General features: G+C 42.4%; 1 protein-coding gene across 2 annotated transcripts in view; it reads right to left on the minus strand.

Moving 5' to 3' along the window:
• LOC117255826 (nidogen-1-like) overlaps positions 1-22466 on the minus strand; it is a 51295-nt gene that overhangs the window by 9449 nt on the left and 19380 nt on the right. For both annotated transcript variants that reach the window (XM_078166558.1, XM_033625032.2), the window contains 11 exons: positions 21676-21975; positions 19008-19234; positions 18079-18800; positions 17835-17975; positions 16030-16281; positions 15621-15821; positions 15215-15448; positions 10865-11002; positions 9026-9154; positions 6088-6231; positions 3099-3221 (listed from right to left, as the gene is read on the minus strand). In XM_078166558.1, coding sequence (XP_078022684.1) covers positions 3099-3221; positions 6088-6231; positions 9026-9154; positions 10865-11002; positions 15215-15448; positions 15621-15821; positions 16030-16281; positions 17835-17975; positions 18079-18800; positions 19008-19234; positions 21676-21975 — 2611 coding nt within the window. The remainder of the gene's footprint in view (positions 1-3098; positions 3222-6087; positions 6232-9025; positions 9155-10864; positions 11003-15214; positions 15449-15620; positions 15822-16029; positions 16282-17834; positions 17976-18078; positions 18801-19007; positions 19235-21675; positions 21976-22466) is intronic.

Consider the following 22466-nt stretch of genomic DNA (forward strand, 5'->3'; position numbering starts at 1 on the left):
ACTGTTCGTCCATCTGTCTGTGTTTTCTTCCATTTTTTTGTTACGAGCAATTGTGCACATTTTAAGTGGACGTTCTTGCCTAATTTAAAGAAATTCCTTTAAAGTGTTCTTGAAATATCCCATTTTTGAGAATGAAATGGACAAGATCATCGTGACTTTGACCTCTGGCCACCAAATTCTAATCAGTTCATTCTTGGGTCCAGGTGGATGTTTATGCCAAATTTGAAAAGATTTTCTCAAGATGTTCTTGAGATATTGCGTACACAAGAATGAGACTGACATGGTCACAGTGACCTTTGACCTTTGAACATCAAATTCTCATTAGTTTATCCTTGAGTCCAGCTGAGGGTTTGTGCCAAATTTGAGGAAAATCCTTTAAGGCCTTCTTAAGATTTCAAAAGAATGAGACAGACACAAGGTCACAGTGACCCTGACCTTTGACCACCAAAATCTAATCAGTTCATCATTCACTCAAAGTGGACATTTGTGCAGAATTTGAAGAAATCCCCTCCAGGTGTTCTTGAGATATCACAGTTACGAGAATGAGATGGATGCAAGCTCACAGTGACCTTGACCTTTGACCACCAAATTCCAGTCAATTAATCTTTGAGTCCTACTATGTTTGTGCCAAATTTGAAAAAAATCCTTCAAGGTGTTCTTGAGATACTGCATTTACAAGAATGTGACTCGAGGTCATGCTGACTTTGACCTTTGTCCACCAAATTCTAATCAGTTGACTTAAAGTAGATGTTTGTGCCAAATTTGAAGAAATCCCCCTCAAAGTGTTCTTGAGATATCACTTTCACAAGAATGAGATGGGTGCGAAGTCTGGGCCAGTTGAGAACCAGTGTTCTTTACAACCTAACTGAGTGTTGAGACATATCTAACGGTCCTTTATGTCTCCTCACAGGTGAAACGTTATCGAAGCAGATTCAGTATTTTCCTGCTGCTGAACAAGTTTGTGTGCGTGGCAGCTGCAGACAAACATGTGAGTGAGCTGCAGATTAGAGATGAGCAGGAGGCTCTTTATGTCTGCGGTCACATCCAGGGGCCACGATGACATCTGGAAGAGCCTCAGCTCTCCTCACACTCTCTTATCCTCAAGGGTATATCTGCGAGACGAACCACAGAGCAGCCATAACAGTCCTGTCTGACAGACAGCGGCGCGTCCTCACAGCGCCACGTATGATAACAACTATCAGACCAACAGAAAAAAAAAACCCACAGGAGGACCCCTCAGAGCGAGACAGAGGGGTAAGATCAAAGAGTGCCCGGACAAAAAGAGACACAGCAAGAGACGCCGTGACAAGTTATGACAAGGGACAAAAAATGATGCGTCTCAGAAGCCAGGCAGCTCATAAAGAGGACGAAAATATGACAAAACTCTGGTGCGGAGGAGTGAGCTGTAATTAGCTCCCAGCTGCTGACACCTGGAATCACTGGAGGAGCCTGAAGCTTTGGAACAACGCCAAACCACCAACACAACAACAAACAACAACAAACTGCTGTTAGCCAATCAGGACTCTGCATGATAAATATAACCGATCAGATCAGGAGGAATTCATCTTTTAACTTCTGTAAAGTAACAGTCGTAACTTTATATTATATATATATATATATGAGACAGACACAATGTCATAGTATCCTTCACCTTTCACTTTTGACCACCAAAACCTAATCAGTTCATCTTAGAGTTAAAATGGACATTAGTGCCAATTTGAAAAAAAAAAAACCCAAAAGGCATTCTTGAGATATAGGGAGACAGAGCAAGTAAAAGTGACCTTTCATCTTTGACCACCAAATTCAGTTTATCCTTGAGTCAAAGTGGATGTTTGTGCCAAATGTCAAAAACTTCCCTTGAGTTGTCTTGAGATACAAGGTTCACAAGAATGAGACAGACAAGGTCACAGTGACCTTGACCTTTGACCACCAAAATCCAAAATCTGATCAGTTCATGGTTGAGTCCAAGTGGACATATTTGCCAAGTCTAAAGAAATTCTCTTTAAGCGTTCTTGAGAACGCTCGTTGACAAGGATGGGATGGAAGTATATAGATGCATTTATTATGCCGGCCATGGCTGTTGCCGGTGCGGAGGCATAATAAACAAAGCTTTTGTTTTATTAACGTTTAGACTCAGACGTGACTGATCAAGCCACTGTGTAATTTCATCTAATGCCGTTTTTTTACTTGCTGGTAACTCAGCTGTTATTGCATGTGTGTACACGACTGTCTCGTCTGTGTACATTTGTATTTATGCCATGACACAGATTTTGGAGATTGTTAATGTAAAAGCTAAATAACAGCAGACCCAACACGGACCCTTGTGGAACACCCATTGTTCACTTCTAGCACCATCTGCTGTAACCGTCCAACGTCACAGCTCCAGTTACACTGCGCATGTGTTAAACCCTGTCACTCCCATGAGGTCAGAGGGTGTGTCCCAGCCTCTTTTGAAAAGCTTTGGTGACAGTGCAGCGGCGTAAAAGCCCCTTGAGTGAACCTGCTCTGGACAACCAGGAGAGAAACTGGGCCTTGGACAACACGTCCACCAAACTTCAGATGGCTGGTAAATGTTCAGATTGTGAAGAAATCTTTGGTAATTTTAGGGATTTCCATCAACCTGCTGACATCTGAGATCAGGACGAGACACACTGATGTCTTTCATTTTTTTGTGATTCTGTTTATAACCCTGAAACGATCTGAGCGTCCAACATGAACCTCAACTGTACATCTGTTGGATCCACCATAAAATGTGTTTACACTCTGATCACTTTACTGACATCCTTTAGTGTTCTGCTCCGTCACCTCACCCCCCTGCACAACCTTCAGCTGAACGCTGACATCCTGCAGACTTCACACAGTTTACATTTGTCTCTAAAATGTCTGCAAAACCAACTTCAGTCTGTACAAGCTGCCACACATACCAACACATACAAACACACCCGAAACAGTGTCTTATTAAAACCCTTCGACGGTCAGGAGAGAAGGTCGATCTTTACCAGGGACCACAACGCTGCTTTCAGAAGGGTTTAGAAAAAGATGTCTCCAGCTTTCAGACTGATCTTCTTCAACTGTTTTTATGACTGTAGGACACCTACCTGAGGCAATGCACTGGAAGCCGTCACCATGGAAACCGGGGCGGCACTGGCAGCTGTATGAGCCCTGTGTGTTGGAGCAGATGGCGTCGCGGTGGCATCGTTCCTGCTGACACTCGTCTACATCTGAGCGGGCAGAGAGAGAAAAACAGACAAAGATGAAGACAAACACATGGAGGTGATTTAAGATGCAGTACCACTGATGACCACCAGGTGCTGACTCCAGTCCCTTACAGCTCCCGTGTGTCTCGTTTAGAAGGACATATTGGCAGAAAGGAATATAATATAGTCAGTGTGTTTTCGTTAGTGTATAAACACCTGAAAATAAGAATTGTCGTGTTTTCGTTACCTTAGAATGAGTTGTTTATATCTACACAGGGAGAGAGTACTTGTCTACAGAGGTCGCCATATTGCACCGCAATACAATACGATACGATGAGATGTGATACCATACGATGAAATATAATGCGAAACTAAACAATACCATACGATGTGATACATTACTATACGATACGATACAATACGATATGATGTGGTACAATACAATACTATGCGATACGATACAATATGATATGAGACGATACTATACAATATGATACAATATGATGCAATACAATACGATGCAATACGATACAATACAATATGATATGATGTGATACGACATGATACAATACGTTACCATAGAATGTAATTTGATAAGATACATTATGATACAATATGATACGATAGGATATGATGTGGTGCGATATAATGCGATACGATATCATACAATACAATATACTTTATTGTCTTTATTGTCAGGAGCTGCACAAGTATTGTATCAGTACATGAATTAAAATACTGACATCTATAGAAATTTGGTTCAAACATGGATTCAGATAAACCACCGACTCCCAGAGAAATGACCAAATATGTTTTTAAAGACTATCTTACAAAAGGACAGTTTGGTCTCGTCCTGCTGTTTTCCCTCCACATATGAACATTCTTCAGCTCAGACCCTCCAGGGTGGGGGTGATGTATATGTGAGAGATGAGCTACACAGCTGTAAGGCAGAGTTCTGCATTTCCTGTCCAGGTGGAAACATTTCCTGTCCAAGGGGCCCACAGCACTGACTGTGTGTTACACTAGAGACATACAAAGTCTCAAACTGTCAAACTGCTGTTTAACATGACACACACAACCTTTCCAAAATCTGTCCTCTGCTGCCACAGAGCTTCATGTGGGCCAGTCAGATGTGTGAGAGGACTCCTCTGTGTGTCTGAAAGGTCTCTTGTAGAAAGTCCTCTTTACAAATACATGTTATTGAGTAGTATGGTATGGTGTCATGCACACAAACCATAACAATATCACTGCAGAGACCAATCCAAAATCCATGTTATCTTACTGCTCAGCACCCAAACAAAATACTCTGCTTCTGTCTCAGACCCAGTAAACAAAGTCTGCCAAGAAAAGGTTCCCCCTTCCAAAACATAACTCAAATTTTTCATGGTCGTCCAACCAAAAGACGTCTCCTCTGTGCTCACAGGCATGAGAGTGAAATTAAATTAACCTCAATTAACCTAACACTTGATCTCCTTCATTCTGCTGAATTTTATGAACCACATTCAGCCTTTTCTGCATCAGTTTATCATGTAAATGTCAATTTTATAAAAAATAAAAGACCTCTGCTTCTTTCATGTTTTTATTGGGGGGGGGGGGGGGGGGGGGGCAAATGCACAAACTCTAAATATTGAGGGGGACGTGTCCCCTGCTTCCCCCCTGAGATCTATACCTCTCTCCATGAACGCATTACTAAACAGGCCTACTGAGCACAGGCCCAGGGGCCCAGAGTGTCGGGAGGGGGCACTGGCTTTCACCTGCATAATGTCAAATTTACACGGAAGAGACACAAAATGACCAAAAAGCGACACAAACGACTACAAAAAGACAAAACACAACTGCAAGGAGACACACAATGACCACAACAAAGACAGCCAAAAAAAGACATAAAATAACTTCCAAGAGACTCAAAACAGTACACAAGACACAAAAAGACTACAAGGAGACACAAAACGACCAAAAAGGACACACACAAAACAACATCAAAGAGACACAAACAACAACAAAAAGACAAAACACAACTGCAAGGAGACACAAAATGACTACAGAGACTCAAAGGACTACAAAAAGACACAAAACAGCCACAAGGTGACACAATGTGACCACAAAACAGACCAAACAGACACAAAATGACTGCAAAATGACAGATAAAATTACCCCCAAGAGACTCAAAAGACTACAAAAGACACAAAATTACTACAAGGAGACACAAACGACTACAAAAAGACACAAACATCTACAAAAAGACAATACAGAACTGCAAAGAGACACAAAACGGCCAAAAAACTGCAAGGAGACGCCAAACAACCAAAATGGACACAAAACAACCACAAGGAGACACAAATGACTACAAGAAGACAAAGCACAACCACACAGAGACACAAAATGACTGCAAAGAAACACACAACAACCTCAAAGAGGCAAAACACAACCACAAGGAGACATAAAATAACCTCAAAGAGAGCCCTCAAACGACTACACAAAGACCCACACAAAGACACAAAGAGACATTAAAAGACCAAAAAGATGCATAATGACTACATAGAGGATAAAACCCACCAAAAAGTCTGTGTGTCTTGCTCCTGTGTGGGAGAGGTGGTGGGGCCCTTTGCATATCTGTGCCCAGGGGCCCATTGTCTTATGATCTGCCCATGCCTCTGTCTGCTGAGCTCACATGAGTCACATTCATACAAGTCTCAGACAAAGTCAGAGTTTCTTCCTTCGGGTAAAAACAATTTAAATTTTGTCTCAAACGCATTAAACAGCTGCTGTGACCTTCACCACAGAGCACAGCAGTGATTTTAACATGTCTGAGCTGATACCGTTCGAGTCACAACACTGAAGATCAGCTGAAGGTCGGCTGACTCCACCAACACACAGCTGATAAACTCACCCCGACACACCCGGCCGTCACCCACGAACCCCGGCAGGCAGGAGCAGACGTAGGCCGAGCCGCCGGTGTAGCTGCACAGAGCTCTTTCAGGAACATCACAGCCATGACTTCCTCTCCGACAGTGATCCACCGGATGGTTCTCCTCTGCAAGACGACACAGCCCACATGTTAATAACTGCAGTCTGACTGTAGAGACACTTTCACTTCATCTTTCAGCCCAGATATCAGAACGTTACACTGAATACTTTCTAAAGACGACTTTACACGATGAAACATTAACACAACGGGCTGCAGGTTGTAAATGCATGACACATAGTATCCATATAGGGACGTTTGAAAAACAACTTATCCAAAGTTTTTATCAGTGCCTAAAGGACAGATCTGGGGCTTCAGTAGAGGTTAAAGGAAACATTCGGATTTTTTGATATGGGGTGTATAATGTTATTATCCATTGTCAGTATATTTTTAAAAACACCGCATGTTCAGTGTTTGTGTTTCATTATTACATTGTAAAAAATTCAAACAAATATTTCACTCTGTAAAAGTACCAAACTCGAGATGACTGTGTGACTGTTGTTATTAAGTGGAACCAAATAAAGGAAAACAACACTAGAATCACCGCCCCAATGCTGTATGACTCCGCCCACTAAGTTTATAGTTGAGTCCAAGTGAACGTTTGAGCCACGTTTGAAAAAGATTCCCTTAAGGTATTCTTGAGCTATCACATTCACAAGAATGTGACAAATGAGGTCACATAGACCTTGACCTTTGATCACCAAATTCTTATCACTTTATTGCTGAGTCCAAGTGGACGTGTGTGCCAAATTTGAAGAAATTCCCTCAAGCTGTTCTTGAAATATCATGTTCACAAAAATTAGATGGATGGAAGGTCATGGTGATCTTGACCTTTAACCTTCGACCACAAAATTCTAGTCAGTTCATAGTTGAATCCAAGTCAAACTTTGCGCTAAATTTGAAGAAATTCCCTCAGGCAATCTTGAGATATGGCATTTACAAGAATAAGACAAGGTCACAGTGACAGTCCAAGTGGCCATTTGTGCCAAATTTGAAGAAATTCTCTCAAAAGTGTAACTACAGATATAACCAAGTCAAGTTTAAGACTTGTGAGTTGTTGGGTCTGTTAGGCTGGAGAAATTTTTTCTGTCATGTGACCGAAGTAATTGAGACCCATCGAATCTGAATTTCAGACAATTTTAGACTTTTTAAGGCCTGATATTAAGAAAACTTAATTTAAGACATTTTAAGACAAAAGTCTTAGACACCCTACTCAACGTGTCCTTGAAATACCCCATTCACAAGAATGAGATGTCACAGTGACCTTGACCTTTGACTATCAAAAACTAATAAGTTCATTGTTGAGTCCAAGTGAACGTTTTGTGCCAAATTTGAAGAAACTCTCTCAAGGTGCTCTTGAGATATCACATTCATAAGAATAGGACAGACAAGGTCACAGTGACCTTGACCTTTGACCACCAAATTTTATTTTGTGTATTGTTGAGTCCAAGTGGACATTTGTGCCAAATTTAAAGAAATTCCCTCAAAGTGTTCTTGAGTTAATGAGACGGATGTACATACAGACTGACAACCTGAAAACATAATGCCTTCAGCTATCGCCGAGAAAGAGGCATTTTAAAAAAATAATAATATTTGGGCCTGCAGATGTCTGTCCTCTGCTGCCACAGAGGTGGACTGGACTGATATTTGGGAGGGTCAGACTGTGACTACCAGCTCAAGATCCCACCAGGTATTCTGCAGGAAGAATTTTGAGACACTGAAATTTAGATTTATACGGCAGGGTTATCAGAAACAGGATGGATGCTGGAGGCTGGGTCGTAAATCCACGGCAGACCACTTTCATATATGTTGGGCCTGCCCTCTAATCCGTTCATCTCGGCAAGAGATCGCCCAATAAATATTTTGTGATAGAAGTTAAATCCCAGACAAACTCACAGCCCAGGATGTAAATATCTTCACAAGGCAAGAAAGCCAACACACAGCTGTGGCTGCAGGCGAACCCGCCATCAAAGGACGACTGGATCACAACTCAAACACGATGTATGGAGATATTAAACTTTTCCTTAAAGGGAAACTCTGGTATTTTTCAACCTGGATCCTGTTCTCCCATGTTTTTGTGTTGGTGGAACATTAACTTGTAATGTTACTCAGTGCATGAGTTGATGACGTGAATCCATCAGAACACTTTAAAATTCAATGACAACTTTGACCATCACTTTAGTTTTTATATGACACACACTTTTAGTAATGAGTGGAACCAAGACGAAAGTTCCCCAAAAAATAACAACTAAAAAAATAAATAAATCATGATATTATGATGTTACCACTCAAACACCGTTGCAGACCAAGTACCCCCCCCCCATGGCAACAGTACTCCCCAATGGCAGTGGCCCCCCCAGCAGGATAATGCACATTTTAACAGATTAATTCATTCAAGGAGACACAACACCATAATGTGTTTTATTGATATGTTGTTGTTTTTTTAATGTGATATGATCTCTCTCTATTTTTCATGTTTTTGTAACCAAGACAGTTCACATCACATTTACTGCCCCAGGTGCTCATTCATAACCCTAACCCTAACCCCCCCAAAATAAGGTTTTTATTTTTTGCACCTCAGGGCCACCATGCCTCCTTTTCTGCAGATGCACGCTGCTCCACAGAGTCGTCCTGTGTCCTCACATTAAATCACATCTTCTGTGTTCAACAAAGAACGTCAGTTTGAAACGTTTTACAGTCGTACAAAACTCTCATTGTTTATGTCTGTTGGCGGCGTTTTAGAACATCTGTATGTGCAACCAGGGACTGCTCAGACAAAGCCTCACACACTCCGCCCACCCACACAGCTGTCAACACACACACACACACACACACACACACACACACACAGATTTAAACGTACCGATGCAGGTCCTTCCGTCGTTGGCGAACACGAAGCCGGGCAAACACTCACAGCGGAAAGTTCCTGGCTGATTACTGCAGACGGCGTTGTATCCACAGATCTGAGGAGTCTCTCTGCACTCGTCGATGTCTGCCGATTACACACCAACACAAATGTGAACTATATGTAGAGGTAATACCACCTTAAAAGACAGTAACGAGCGTCCGAGACGAGAAGCTCTCAGCACATCAAAAACTACACTTTTTGTTTTATTGTCAAAACTGATTTAAGTCAAATATTACATCACAAATAAAAACGAGTAATATTACACTTTGTCATGAAAAAACTTCTGAGAGTAAAACCTAAAATGACCTCAAAACTAACTCTAATCCAGCCTCGTTAAAGCTCTCTGATGAGTCTAACAGAGAGATGCAGCCTTTAACTTAAGGCAGAATTGATTTAATTCATAACATCAGTCCTACAGCATCATGAGAGTCGCTCAGGTTCTTCAGGTAACAAAAACTCTTATCACTTTATTGCTGTGTCCAAGTGCACGTTTGTGCCACATCTGAAAAAAAATTCTGTCAAGGTGTTTTTGAGCTATCACATTCACAAGAATGCAACAGATGAGGTCACGTAGACCTTGACCTTTGACCACCACATTCTTATTAGTTTATTGTTGAGTCCAAGTGCACGTTTGTGCCAAATCTAAAGAAATTCCCTCATTTAAAAAATACATTAAGGTAATTCCTCCCTGTTCATGAAATGTCGTATTCACAAAATTTACATGGATGGATGGCCATGGCAACCTTGACTTTCAACCTTCGACCACAAAATTCTAGTCAGTTCATAGTTGAGTCCAAGTCAACGTTTGTGCCATATCTGAAGAAATTCCCTCAGAATTCTTCAGATATGGCGTTTACAAGAATATGACAGACAAGGTAACAGTGACCTTGACCTTTGACCACTAAAAACTATTCAGGTCTTTCTTAAGTCCACGTGAAGGTTTGTGCCAAAATTGAAGAAATATATAGTCAGAAAACTTAATTTAAGACATTTTAAGACTTCTTAAGGAGCTGTAGACACGCTGCTAAAGATGTTCTTGAAATAATCTGTTCACAACAGTGAGATGAGATCCTCTGCTGTTACTGAGATATGACACTAAACCAGGAAGTGTTTTAAGCAGAACATGATGATGTCACAGTGAAGCTGACCTTTGACCTTTTGGATATAAAATGTCATCACTTCATTATTTTATCCTGTTAGACATTTGTGTCAAGTTTAGTCACAATTAGTGTATGAATTCTTGGTCACACTGACCTTTGACCTTCAGCAACAAAATTCTAATCAGTTTATTCTTCAGTTCAAATGGACGTTTGTGTCAAATTAAAAGAAATTCCCTTGAGGTGCTCTTGAGATATCACGTTCACAAGAATGAGATGGATGTAAGATCACAGCAACCTTGACCTTCAACCTTTGACCACCAAAGTCTAATCAGTCCAAATGAATGTTTGTGCCAAATCTTAACAAATTCCCTCAAGGCGTTCTTGAGGGAATTTGTTAAGACTGAAATTATTTTTGTATACGTGTGTGTGAGTGTGTTGTAATTTTTCATTTGCTTTTATATAGATTGTCACCATGTATGTATTTATTTTAAAGAAAAGGCAGGACTTCTGTAAACATTCACACGTTTGGTTTCCTGTATGTTCTTTTCTTTTGGTATTTTCATATTCACCGTCGCTGCGTATCGTTCCTTTTATTGTTTGTGTAGTTGTTCAGGAAATTATTACTCAACAACTTCCATCAAGATGTTGTCTGTATATGTTTGTCTGAGGTGCGAACATGCAGAGGTCGTTTTACCTTGGCAGTTGCGTCCATCTCCAGTGAAACCAGTAGAACATTCGCAGGTGAACTGGAGGCCTTCACCTGGTCGGCACATGGCGTTGTTGTCACAGCCGTGTCTGCCGGTGAAACACGGGTTCTGCTCTGGAAGACCACCTGTAAGATAAAACAAGACTCGATCAAGACCTAATAGAGGGCTGGACCGCATACAAAACGCTACAGGGCTTTTAATTTGAAACAAGGGCTTTAAATTTTGAAACGGGAAGTAGCCAGAATACAGTGGCATGCAAAAGTTTGGGCACACCTGGTCAAAATTTTGTTTACTGTGAGTAGTTAATTCAGTAGAAGATAAACTGATCTCCAAAAGACATGAAGTTAAAGATAAATCATTTCTTCAGTATTTTAAGTGAGATATTTTTTTAATTTCAATCTTGAAAAAAAAATGAAAAGGGCTTGAAGCAAAAGTTTGGGCACCCAGAATGGTCAGCTGTGATGTCTGGAATTTAACTGAATCCATTCTTCCCTCTACCTGTGAAATGATCCCCGTGCCACTGGCTGCAACACAAGCCCAAAACACGATCCATCCATTCCCATGTTTAACAGTTGGACAGGTGTCCCCTTTTTCTCCAAACATACCTTTGAATTTTATTAGTGAGTAGCTACACTACTCATTACTGTAATGTGTTACTGCCAAACTCTGCATACGTGTAAGAATATTTCCTACAATCACTTTTTGCGTGTTCATTTTTTTCTATACTAAAAAAAAAAAGAACTTGTTGAACATCTCAACGCACAAATCCATTTCCTAGCCTAAACTACTGAATGAACTACTGAACTACTGGCACACTGACACAGACCTGCATGGATACATTGGTGATCCCTGGTTGCTGGGCTGACAGTGGCCAGTTGGAATTTATTTTCAAGTTTGGGGTTTTTTTTGGCATTATTGCCTTTACTAGAGAAGAAAGTCTAGCATGAAAGGGCCAGAGTTGGAATTACCGTAAAACTTCAGTTAAAAGTCTAGTCCCAAACGCCCAGTCCCGTTTACTAGCCTGGTGTGGTTACACATTTGACAAATAAAGGCCTGTCTCAATCAGAGGCCTGGTCTGGTTGCCGTGCAGTTCATTTTTATAGAAGTTTTTTCAATGTAAAAAAACAGATTGTTAACTACCCACTTCAGCTAACATCAGTTAGCTGATTCGATCGTACATAGTGCTACATATTGTTAGGTTGGTTCATTTTACTAAAACCATGACCACCAGAGAAGACGTAATTCATTCAAATTTACCGGCATCATGAAAAAACAAGTGGTGACTACCTTCCTCTGAATCTGTCATAAAGTCAGAATATGTGTCTGTTCCTCGATTACCCTGTAAGTTATTTATATTAGTTTAGTCTGCTAGGTCCACTGATCAAAAGGATCAAAAGTTTTATATAAAAATTAATCAAAGTTACAAATATTGTTTTAACAGGATAAAGATTTGTTGTGTCGGTATGCCGGGTGCCGTGAAACAGTTGCCATAATATAACACATAATTGATGTTATTTGAAGCTTAATTTTTATACAAGTAATATTCATACTGGTTCAAATAAACAATTTAATCGCATTTCCCATCTTTGCTGAGAAACAGTTTTGTGTGGAAGGAATTAAAGGCCTGTCCCAAATATAGGCCCGGTGAGTTCAGTGATTGAAGCAAATAATTGCGTCACAGTTACGTCACAGCAGTTGCAGCAGTGCACATACCGGTGGCAGAAAAACAGCGGACATCGGAGACAAACAGTCAACATACCCGGAATTAAAATGGTCTCTTGTGCTGTTGGAAGTCAGAGCAGGAATACAAAAAAGATAACCTTCATTTTTAAAGAAAACCATCGCAGAGGACGCCATAGTAGAGTATAAAGTTTACATGAACTTACTGATGTGGTGAAAGATAATTCATCATCATAAGGAACTGTAAAAACTCCACATATAATATAGTTTAATGTTGAAGTAACAGACAACTTTTTAACTAGCTAGCTAACGCTGTCTGTTTATTAACTCCTTGATCAGAACAGAATATAGAAACTGCTCATTTTAGAAAGGACACCACAAGAAAACATGTTCTTTGTTTAGATTAATAAACAGATGATAGATCATTGTTTGTTTCTAGCTGTCAGCGATCAGCTAAAGGTAGCACGCTAGCTATGTTAGCTACATCGCTAATGTTAGCAAACCTTTCATTTTCTCTGCCTGGATGCAGATGGGATCTAAACACACATTACAAGTTGTAAGTTAACATAAACTCAAAAAAAAAAGTCCATGTTTGACAAATGAGTTTTTACAATTCTTATGAATCGTAAATAATTAAGTAATTTAAATAAGCCAAACACACACTCCTCTACTGAGCACTGACCAGCAGCGATTACATCCTAAATATGGAGATTCTAATTAACTGGAGACAAAACATTTTTTCTACTACACGTATGGATATAAAAACAACTCTTTACAACGGTTGAGAAATATGAAGGTTATAGTGCTTTTACCAAATTATTAGCGCTCACACCGACACCACTGCTGTTCCTTTCTGCCACCAGTTCAGCTCAACCCACAAAATACGTCATCACTGTTTACAAACACAAAAAGGGTCTATAGCCTGCGACTGCTGTGGCAAGGACGTAGCCTTTTTACACGGGTACCCGCTCTACATGAGCTAACAGGTGCCCCTAACCCAACACAAAAAGCTTTATCCTACTGTTACCACATGTGCGGTAGAACTCTTGCTCTTCGTCTTCAGCTCACAGTGACATGAAACCGAGATCAGCAGCACAATGTCTCATCTGAGCAACTGGAAGCAGAGAATGTTTCACATGTTTTCGTTTAATAAATGACTGTAATGGTTTATAGATTAAAGGAGAGCAGAATGACTCCCCAGTGTAGCGACCACTGAGTCTGTGTCCTCTTGTTCCCATCAGACCTTCACCTCCTCACAGGAAACACGGCGCAGATGTTCTGTTTCTGCCAACAAACCCCAGCTGAGTTGTGTTTGCTTGGTTAACTCTGAACCCCCCCCCACCCACTCCGAGCATCCCATCAGCAGCCCCCACCTGCACTTTTACCTTTAACCCCCCTTTTTTTCTTACAAAGACGCCCCTCCCCCGCGCCCCTCCTGCAGCGGCCTGGAGGTTGGTATCTCGTTGACCTTCACCCCCTGCCAACGCTCTCACAGCCTCTCTGGTTGCAGCTGAGGAAATACAGCCGGGCTCAGATTACTGTTTGTCTTCCTCTGATGTTCCACTGCAAACACTAAACTGTCGGAGGCGTGTTTCAGCGCATTCCTGCGGGTAATAACACACGTTTGTCCTTTGACTGTCCCCGACAGACGGCCAGGAGACAGAGACTTCTGCAAAGACCTGAACGATCGGACAACCTGGAGTCAACCTGCACTGCCCTCATTTGTGAACATGCACTTCTGAAAATGCTTATCACACTGTAGTGAAGTCAACGTCACGTTCAGCAAGACTCATCTGTCTCAGTTCTTATCAGGTTTTGATGTTTCTATAAATCTGTTTTATTATGTCCAATTGAAAAGTTGATTCAAGACGACACAGAAAAGGAAGATTTACAATAAACAAGCTCTAAATCTCTAAACTAGAATTATCACTTGTATGACTCCGCCCACCAGTCCACCCTGTGATTGTATGACTCCGCCCACCAGTCCACCCTGTGGTTGTATGACTCCGCCCACCAGTCCACCCTGTGGTTGTATGACTCCGCCCACCAGTCCACCCTGTGATTGTATGACTCCGCCCACCAGTCCACCCTGTGGTTGTATGACTCCGCCCACCAGTCCACCCTGTGATTGTATGACTCCGCCCACCAGTCCACCCTGTGGTTGTATGACTCCGCCCACCAGCCCACCCTGTGGTTGTATGACTCCGCCCACCAGTCCAGTGTCTCTGACAGTCTCTATCCATGTCAGTGAAAACATGGATGCTTCACACACAGAAGATCTATACAATCAGCACAGTTTCAAGATTAGAGTCACCAATTCAGTATCTGACCAAATGTCTCCCCTTCTGTTCCTGAGATATGACGTTAAAACATGATGACGTCACAGTCAAGCTGACCTTTGACCTTTTGGATATAAAATGTCATCACTACATTATTCTATCCTGTCAGACATTTGTGTCAAGTTTTGTCATAATTAGTGTATGAATTCTTGACCAAAAACATATTTTGTGAGGTCAAACTGACCTTTGGCCTTCATCATTCTATATTTGTGTCACATATAAGGGAATTCCCTAAATTTGTTCTTGAGATATCATATTCACAAGGATGAGATGGACACAAGATCATGGTGACTTTGACTTTCGACCGTCAGAACTCACTGTGGATGGAGCCGATTCTGTTGCTCATGGCGTAGCGGATCAGATGGTTGGTGGAATCGTACATCACAAAGATCTGGTCCACGCTGAGCTGCTGGGTGGATGGTGTCGCCCCGCTGGCCTCGTCATGTGGGCAGCTCTGGAAGGAGACAGTCTGACGCCACTGGTAGGTTCTGGTCTGCACTTCGCCATTAGGGGAGGTGATGGTGTACTCTCGGTTGGAGGAGGAAGTGATCACTGAGAGGAGGAGAAGCAGAAAGAAAGAAAACAGGAGTGTAAATTCAGCAGATTCAGTTGTCAGTAATTTGACTCGCTTCCTGTTTTCAGTTGAGGGGACCGTCTACGTCACGAGCCATAATCAGTAAGCGCGCCACATCGTCTTATTGCTTTAGTCGGTAATGGTCCTTACAGTTTCTGTCGTACTGGTAGATCTCCTTGTATGCGTTGATCTGGACAGAGGATCCCAGCGGTATGGCGGGCAGACGTCCCTCCAGTTCGGTGCTAACCACCAGATGGTCGTGTTCATCAATTCCTTTAAACTGCTGCGTGATGGTCAGACGCTCATCACCAGGCTGGAAGAACACCTCAGCCCGCCGGGAAAACACGCCACCTGCAGGGACGAGTAAGAAGACATATCTGAACACAGTCCTGCAAGGTTTAACAACCAGATTGACGCCAAGGTCACTGGAGCGTCATCATCAACTTTTAAGCATTTCGGCATCTACATAGATCATCCAAATGACTGTGAACACAGTGAGAACTACTGGTGGTTGAAAATCGACCATCTGACACCAAACTACGCAACTCGTCTCCCTCACCGATGAGACTGAAGCCGTTCTTGTAGCCGGGCTGCTCCAGGGCAAAGGCCCAGCCGATGATTCCCCCCAGGGAGGACAGCGGCAGCAGGGAGGGTCCCAGGCCGTCAGAAATGTTGCTGATGGCCACGTAGGCCCGTCCATCATTGGGTACCACATACGAGTGCAAGTCGTTGTTACTGAGCTCCTCAGGCCGGGGCGAGTTCCCCACGAACACTCGACCGTTCACTTTTCCGTTCATCCTCTGTGGTTTTCCTGGAAAAACAAGAAAGGTTTGATTTACACTTAAAAATTGGACACCTTGCAGACAGCTACGGGAGAACATTGTTTGAACTGATCTAAAAAGAGAACCATGAGAGCAGAACACTCACTCTTTAGCAGCAGAAAGCAAAGACTTCTGTCTCCCCCATCATTACGTCATGACCTTACGTTATTTTACCTTACGTGCCATGCAAAAGTTATATTTTGCCATAATTATGCTGGTATTTCCCCATAATGGCCACAGGAGATCAGTTTGCATAAATCTGTATCGATTTCAAATTAAAAGAAAAACATAAAACTGAGAACATGCACTCTTTAACCGTCAGTTTTTACGGTATACCTTTAAACTGGTGTATCACTGTAACACTAGCCTGAACACAGCTGTGCAAAAGCAAATTTGCAAATAAATCAACATATCTAAAAGCCTTTTGATTTGTTTGTTTTGTAACTCTGTATGGATTTTCTTTGTTTTATACACCAAGCTAGGAATGTTCTTTTTATCTGTAGGGGCAGTCTGTCACACCTGATCCGCTTGTGAGAATGCTGCACTAACACTATAATAAAATGAGTATGATCTAATGAACAGTGTCTTAGCTTGTCAGTATTGTTAAAATTAATCAAAATGTGTTGCTATATCAAACCACAAACATTTAGCATAAATCAACAAGTTTCAAAAATAAAATTTCATCAGGTTTTGTACGAATAGACTTTGGACTGACTGAGGGTTGGCTGCCATCTTGTTTTTAAATGGATTAGTGTATTTTGCTTGTAATGCCACTAGATGGCACAAAAAAGTGTCCACAAACCAGGACAACAGGTCTTAAGGGGGATTTACACTTGTGCTGTGGTGTGTCACTCTGCAGTTACAGTTTATTAGCACAAGCCTATGGTATTTTACATTGTATAAATTAGCCTAGCAGCTAGCATACGTTTCCTCTTCTCATATGAAGCCAGGGACAACAGCAACATTTAACAAAGGTAACGTTACAAGATTCGGCTCCATTACAACTCACAAGGTTCACTGACAAAACAACTGTCTTATACTAAACACGTTTTCCAAACAAATACAACATGCTAACGTTATTAGCACAAGCCTATGGCATTTTACATTGTATAAATTAGCCTAGCAACAAGCAGAGATTTCCTCTGCTCATATGAAGCCAGGATAAATCACACACAAGACTTAAAATGCTATTTTAGTGGAGGCTTCATTGTTTTCACAATTTATTGTTTCTTATCTGTGAAATTAAAGTAAATCAAAGCTTTGTTTCCACTGAGGGAAATGGTGTCAGCTTACAGAGACAGACAGGAGGTCTGCGTCACTGTGACGTGGAGTTACATTTTTGAGGAGGTGCAAGTCAGGCTAAGGCGTAGGGTACGGCACTGATTCGACGCAGAAGTATATATCACACATAAGGACACTGAGGGAAAACTGTAGTTTTGCAAAATGCTTTACAGATACGATCCGTCTTTTTATCATTCTTTATATAAGTCCAAGAAAACTTGCCTCATTAAACAGTTTGGGTATCATCGAAAATGCCTCTCACCTTCTGCAACACAGTCCTTTCCGTTACCGTAGTAACCAGGCCTGCAATGGCAGCAGTACCCCTTGCTGTAATCCCGGCAGTCAGCGAAAGCTGCGCATTTGTGGCTGTTGTGGGCGCACGTCTCAGAATTGTACGCAAACACTGTGAAAACAACCAAAGGATGAAACCGATCAGTTTCAATGACACAATGAAACATTCTGTTCTGAATCTTGGAGCACAAAAGTTTCAAGCTGTTCTGATTTACCATTCACATCGAGATCTTCGTCTACCACAACGATTTGTGGTTGCTGGGGCCTGGAATGGGGCGGCACTGGTTGGACTGGTTCGCGGTTGGTGTACCGCGGTTGGGCAGGATCAGGGTACCTTGGCTCGACTGGAGAGTATGGTTGGGCTGGGTCAGGGTACCTTGGCTCGACTGGAGAGTATGGTTGGGCTGGATCAGGGTACCTTGGCTCGACTGGAGAGTATGGTTGGGCAGGATCAGGGTACCTCGGCTCGACTGGAGAGTACCTAGGCTCAGTGGGTTCAGGGACGGTGTATCTTGGTTGCAAAGGCTCAGAGACTGGGTATCCTGTCTTTGTTCGGTCAGGGTATCTCGGCTGTGATGGGTCTGGGTACCTCGGTTGAGCCCTCTCAGGGTTGGTGTAGGGTGGCGTGACAGTCTCAGATTCAGGGTATTCTGGGTAATCTGGTTCTTCGGTCTCCGATTCGATAAACCCTGGCGTGACGGTCTCAGCTTCTGGGTAACTGGGTTGGTACTCATTGGGAGTCTCAGTTGGGAACTCGTCCTTTTCTTCCGGTACCAGCTGGGGTTCCTCAGGTTGCCCTGGCAACATGGTCACAGGAGGTTCGGTGGCATTCTCCTCCTCAGATAGACTGGTAACCAGCCCTGGCGTAATGGCGAAAAAGAATGGCGAGGAGCCGATCTCATACACCCAAACACCGTTCTGTCCTGAGTTTGTCTTCCTGGACGGATAAAGCAAGAAAAATGCGTCTAAATCAAAAGACACTTGATTTATGCTTTTATTTGAGTGACGTTTTCTCTTATTCATAATTTCTGCACGCAAAAACTTGCTGAGTTGAACACAGAGTCATCGTGTCAAAGTTCACTGTCCTGACACATAAATCACTTTGTTTCTTTTATATTCAAGCACAAAGACATCAGATTCATACTCAGTAAGTTCCCTGATGGAGGTCTCTTCATCAGTGGTGCTGCGGAAGTACGTTCCCTGTGAGGAGCTGAACCAGCCGGCCACCATGCCTTCATTGAAGCCGGTCTCCAGGACCTTACTCTCGCCCCCTATTGATGTGGAGAGAAACTGCAGGCCGCCTTGGGGGTACAGGAGGATGGCGCAGGAGGACGATGCCATGGTGACCAAAACCAGCTGGAAAGTGTTTCTCTGTAAATACAAAGGAGATGACGTTAAGCAGGACATTTTGGACCACAGCGTAATCTGGGAGTTCTCACTGGCCGAACACGTTTCAAAGGATTATTGACCAGTTAGGAAAACCTGTGTGGAGGACAGTGAACAGTTGATGGCTCCGGGTCAGAGTGTGGAGGAAAGCACTTGGAGGGAACATGACAGCACAACCACCTGTAGAACCTGTACGTTATAATGACGAATGAGGCATATTGAGCAGGCCTGTCATGATAATTATAGACTTAATGTATGATATTTATGGACACGACCTCGTACATTTTGCTGATCTCACTATTGCCTGTTGTGTTCACGTGTTTGTTTACATAACACTGTTCTTGGCCCCAAACACCTCAGAAATTCTTTGTCTGATGACATAGTTTCTCCAGATGGCATTGCTCTGGCCTCTACCACTACCGTAAGAAACCTCGGAGTAATATTTGATCAAGATTTGTGTTTTAAATCTCACAAAAAAGAAATCTCACGGACTGTGTTCTTTCATCTGTGTAATGTTGCGAGAATTAGGCCTATCCTGACCCGAAAAGATGCAGAAAAATTGGTCCACACTTTTGTTACCTCAAGGCTGGATTACTGTAACTCTCTATTATCAGGTAGCTCTAGTAAGTCCTTAAAAACTCTCCAGCTAATTCAGAATGCAGCAGCACGTGTACTAACAGGAACTAAGAAACGAGATCATATTTCTCCTGTTTTAGCTTCTCTGCACTGGCTCCCTGTAAAATCCAGAATTGAATTTAAAATCCTACTGTTAACTTATAAAGCTCTAAATGGTCAAGCTCCATCATATCTTAGAGAGCTCATAGTGCCATATTATCCCACCAGAACACTGCGCTCTGAGAACGCAGGGTTACTCATGGTCCCTAAAGTCTCCAAAAGCAGATCAGGAGCCAGAGCCTTCAGCTATCAGGCTCCTCTCCTGTGGAATCATCTTCCTGTTACGGTCCGGGAGGCAGACACCGTCTCCACATTTAAGACTAGACTTAAGACTTTCCTCTTTGATAAAGCTTATAGTTAGGGCTGGCTCAGGCTTGCCCTGTACCAGCCCCTAGTTAGGCTGACTTAGGCCCAGTCTGCCGGAGGACCCCCCTATAATACACCGGGCACCTTCTCTCTCTCTCCTTAGTTTCTGAAAAGTTGGTTCTTCTTCATTTGCTAACATTCACGTCCTATTACTGCATGTCGCTAACTCGGCTTTACTGCATAAAATGGCCTCAAAATGAAAATGACAATAATATAATTTATAGCACCTGTTTCTGGTACAGTACATCGTCGAATAAAAGACATTATCATGACAGGCCGATTTTTGAGACAGAAGCAAAATGAATGAGGTGCTGCTTCAGCGTGTTCCCTTTGCAAATGGCAGTGCCACTGAAATAAAAACAAAAGGGAACATTCAGAACTTAAGCTGTATATTTACTTGTTTGAAAGTGAGGCGCTGAGGATTAATGTCAGCTGATAAGCCTCCAACATGAGGTGTAAAAGGCATCTGGGATAAAACACAGAGGGTCATTTTTGACTTTTTGAGCTGCTGGACACGCTCGCACAATCAAAAGTATTAAAAGACCAAATCTATTTTTAAATCCCCACCAGTAATTCTTCATCTTTGTCTGCATTGTTTGTTTTACTGCTTCATATGAAGCGCCGACTCCGGCTATTATGGTGTTCAAAGTGGTAATTACAAGAGGAACCACAGAGGCATGTGGTCACATACATTTCAACAAAATTATCCTTTACATTGTTTAAGTCTCATCCAAAGAACCTATAAATAGAACAGCTGAAGTGTTTAAACTCCTCAACATTTCTTATATCGCACACTGACTCACCTGAACAGTCTACTACAACAGCCCTCTCATTTATCTTTTATTTATGAAGTCAGTTTGGTGAAACTGTGTCAAACGGCGTTGATGTAACTCTGCGGTCGTTAATAAAGGCTGTAGCTGTACGATAATCAAAGATTTGTTTCATGATTTTTACACAGAAACTGACAACAGTGTCGTTACCTTGTTTGTTGCTGTCTGACACATCTGACTCCATCCTCTAGTGCCATCTATTGGCTGTATCTACGCCATCGTACAGAACACAGCGAAGACAGGACTGACGTTTACAACATCTGAAACAGACCTATCTATTTTTGTAAGTAAAGGGAGAATAAAGGAGCCTTAGTTAGTTTTTTAGGCCCAGACTGAAACATCTCAGTAACCACTGACATCCATGCAGTTTGTCCAATCGTTCATGGTCCCAGAGGATGAATCCTACTGTCTTTGCTGATCATGTAAGATCGTCTGTAGCGCCACCAGCAGGTGGACATTTGTGTCACGCTCCAGTGCAAAAATAAAACCTCAGACCTGAGATATGAAACGACCCATCCTCCGTCTGCTTATTAAAAACCCGACATGGCCCCTCACCTTAGTGTCCGGTCCGTCCCCTCGTCCAGACGTCCCCCGGGCGCTCATGTTCTCCCAGGTGACGATGATGATGCCATTGGGCTCCACTCCTTCGTCTCTGGGGAAAGCTCGTTTGATGATCTTGGCGGCTCGACTCAGTACCTCTGGGCTGCTGTCCCACCTGAAGTGGACCTTCCCCTGTCTGTCACTGTCCATGTCTCCCAGCAACACTGCAATCATTTTGAAACTGGCGGGCATCTTCCCCAGATAGTCCTCCTCAGCCGGAGGCTTCACAACAGACACAAATCCATTCGTATTGATCTGGAACAGAAGACAGGAGGTCAAGTGTTAACGGAGGGTTTAATAACTACAGTATTATTCCTGTGGGTCATGTATGTTTGTATACAAGTCCATTTCCACCACATGGGAAAAAAATCCTAACCACTATTTATTCATTCATTAGATTTCCATGACCGCTTATCCCATTCAGGGTCACAGGGGGGTGGAGCCTCTACCAGTGGACATTAGGTGAGAGGCAGGGTCCACAGTCTTTGGGATGTGCTGGAACAGGAGATTCTCATCATGGACCAACTGTGTGATGTCATCATGTCAATATGGACCAAACTTTCTGAGGAATGTTTCAGCACCTTGTTGAATCTGTGACACCAAGAATTAAAAAGGGGGTCCAACCCTGTACGGGCAAGGTGTACCTAATAAAATGGTCAGTGAGTGCAGAATCTTCAAGCTATGACACACTTTTTTTTATTAAATCCTTCCTCATAATGAAGTCATTATTTCAGTACAGCTGTAGA

Source organism: Epinephelus lanceolatus, chromosome 3 (assembly GCF_041903045.1).
Source record: "Epinephelus lanceolatus isolate andai-2023 chromosome 3, ASM4190304v1, whole genome shotgun sequence".
Classification (NCBI taxonomy): domain Eukaryota; kingdom Metazoa; phylum Chordata; class Actinopteri; order Perciformes; family Serranidae; genus Epinephelus; species Epinephelus lanceolatus.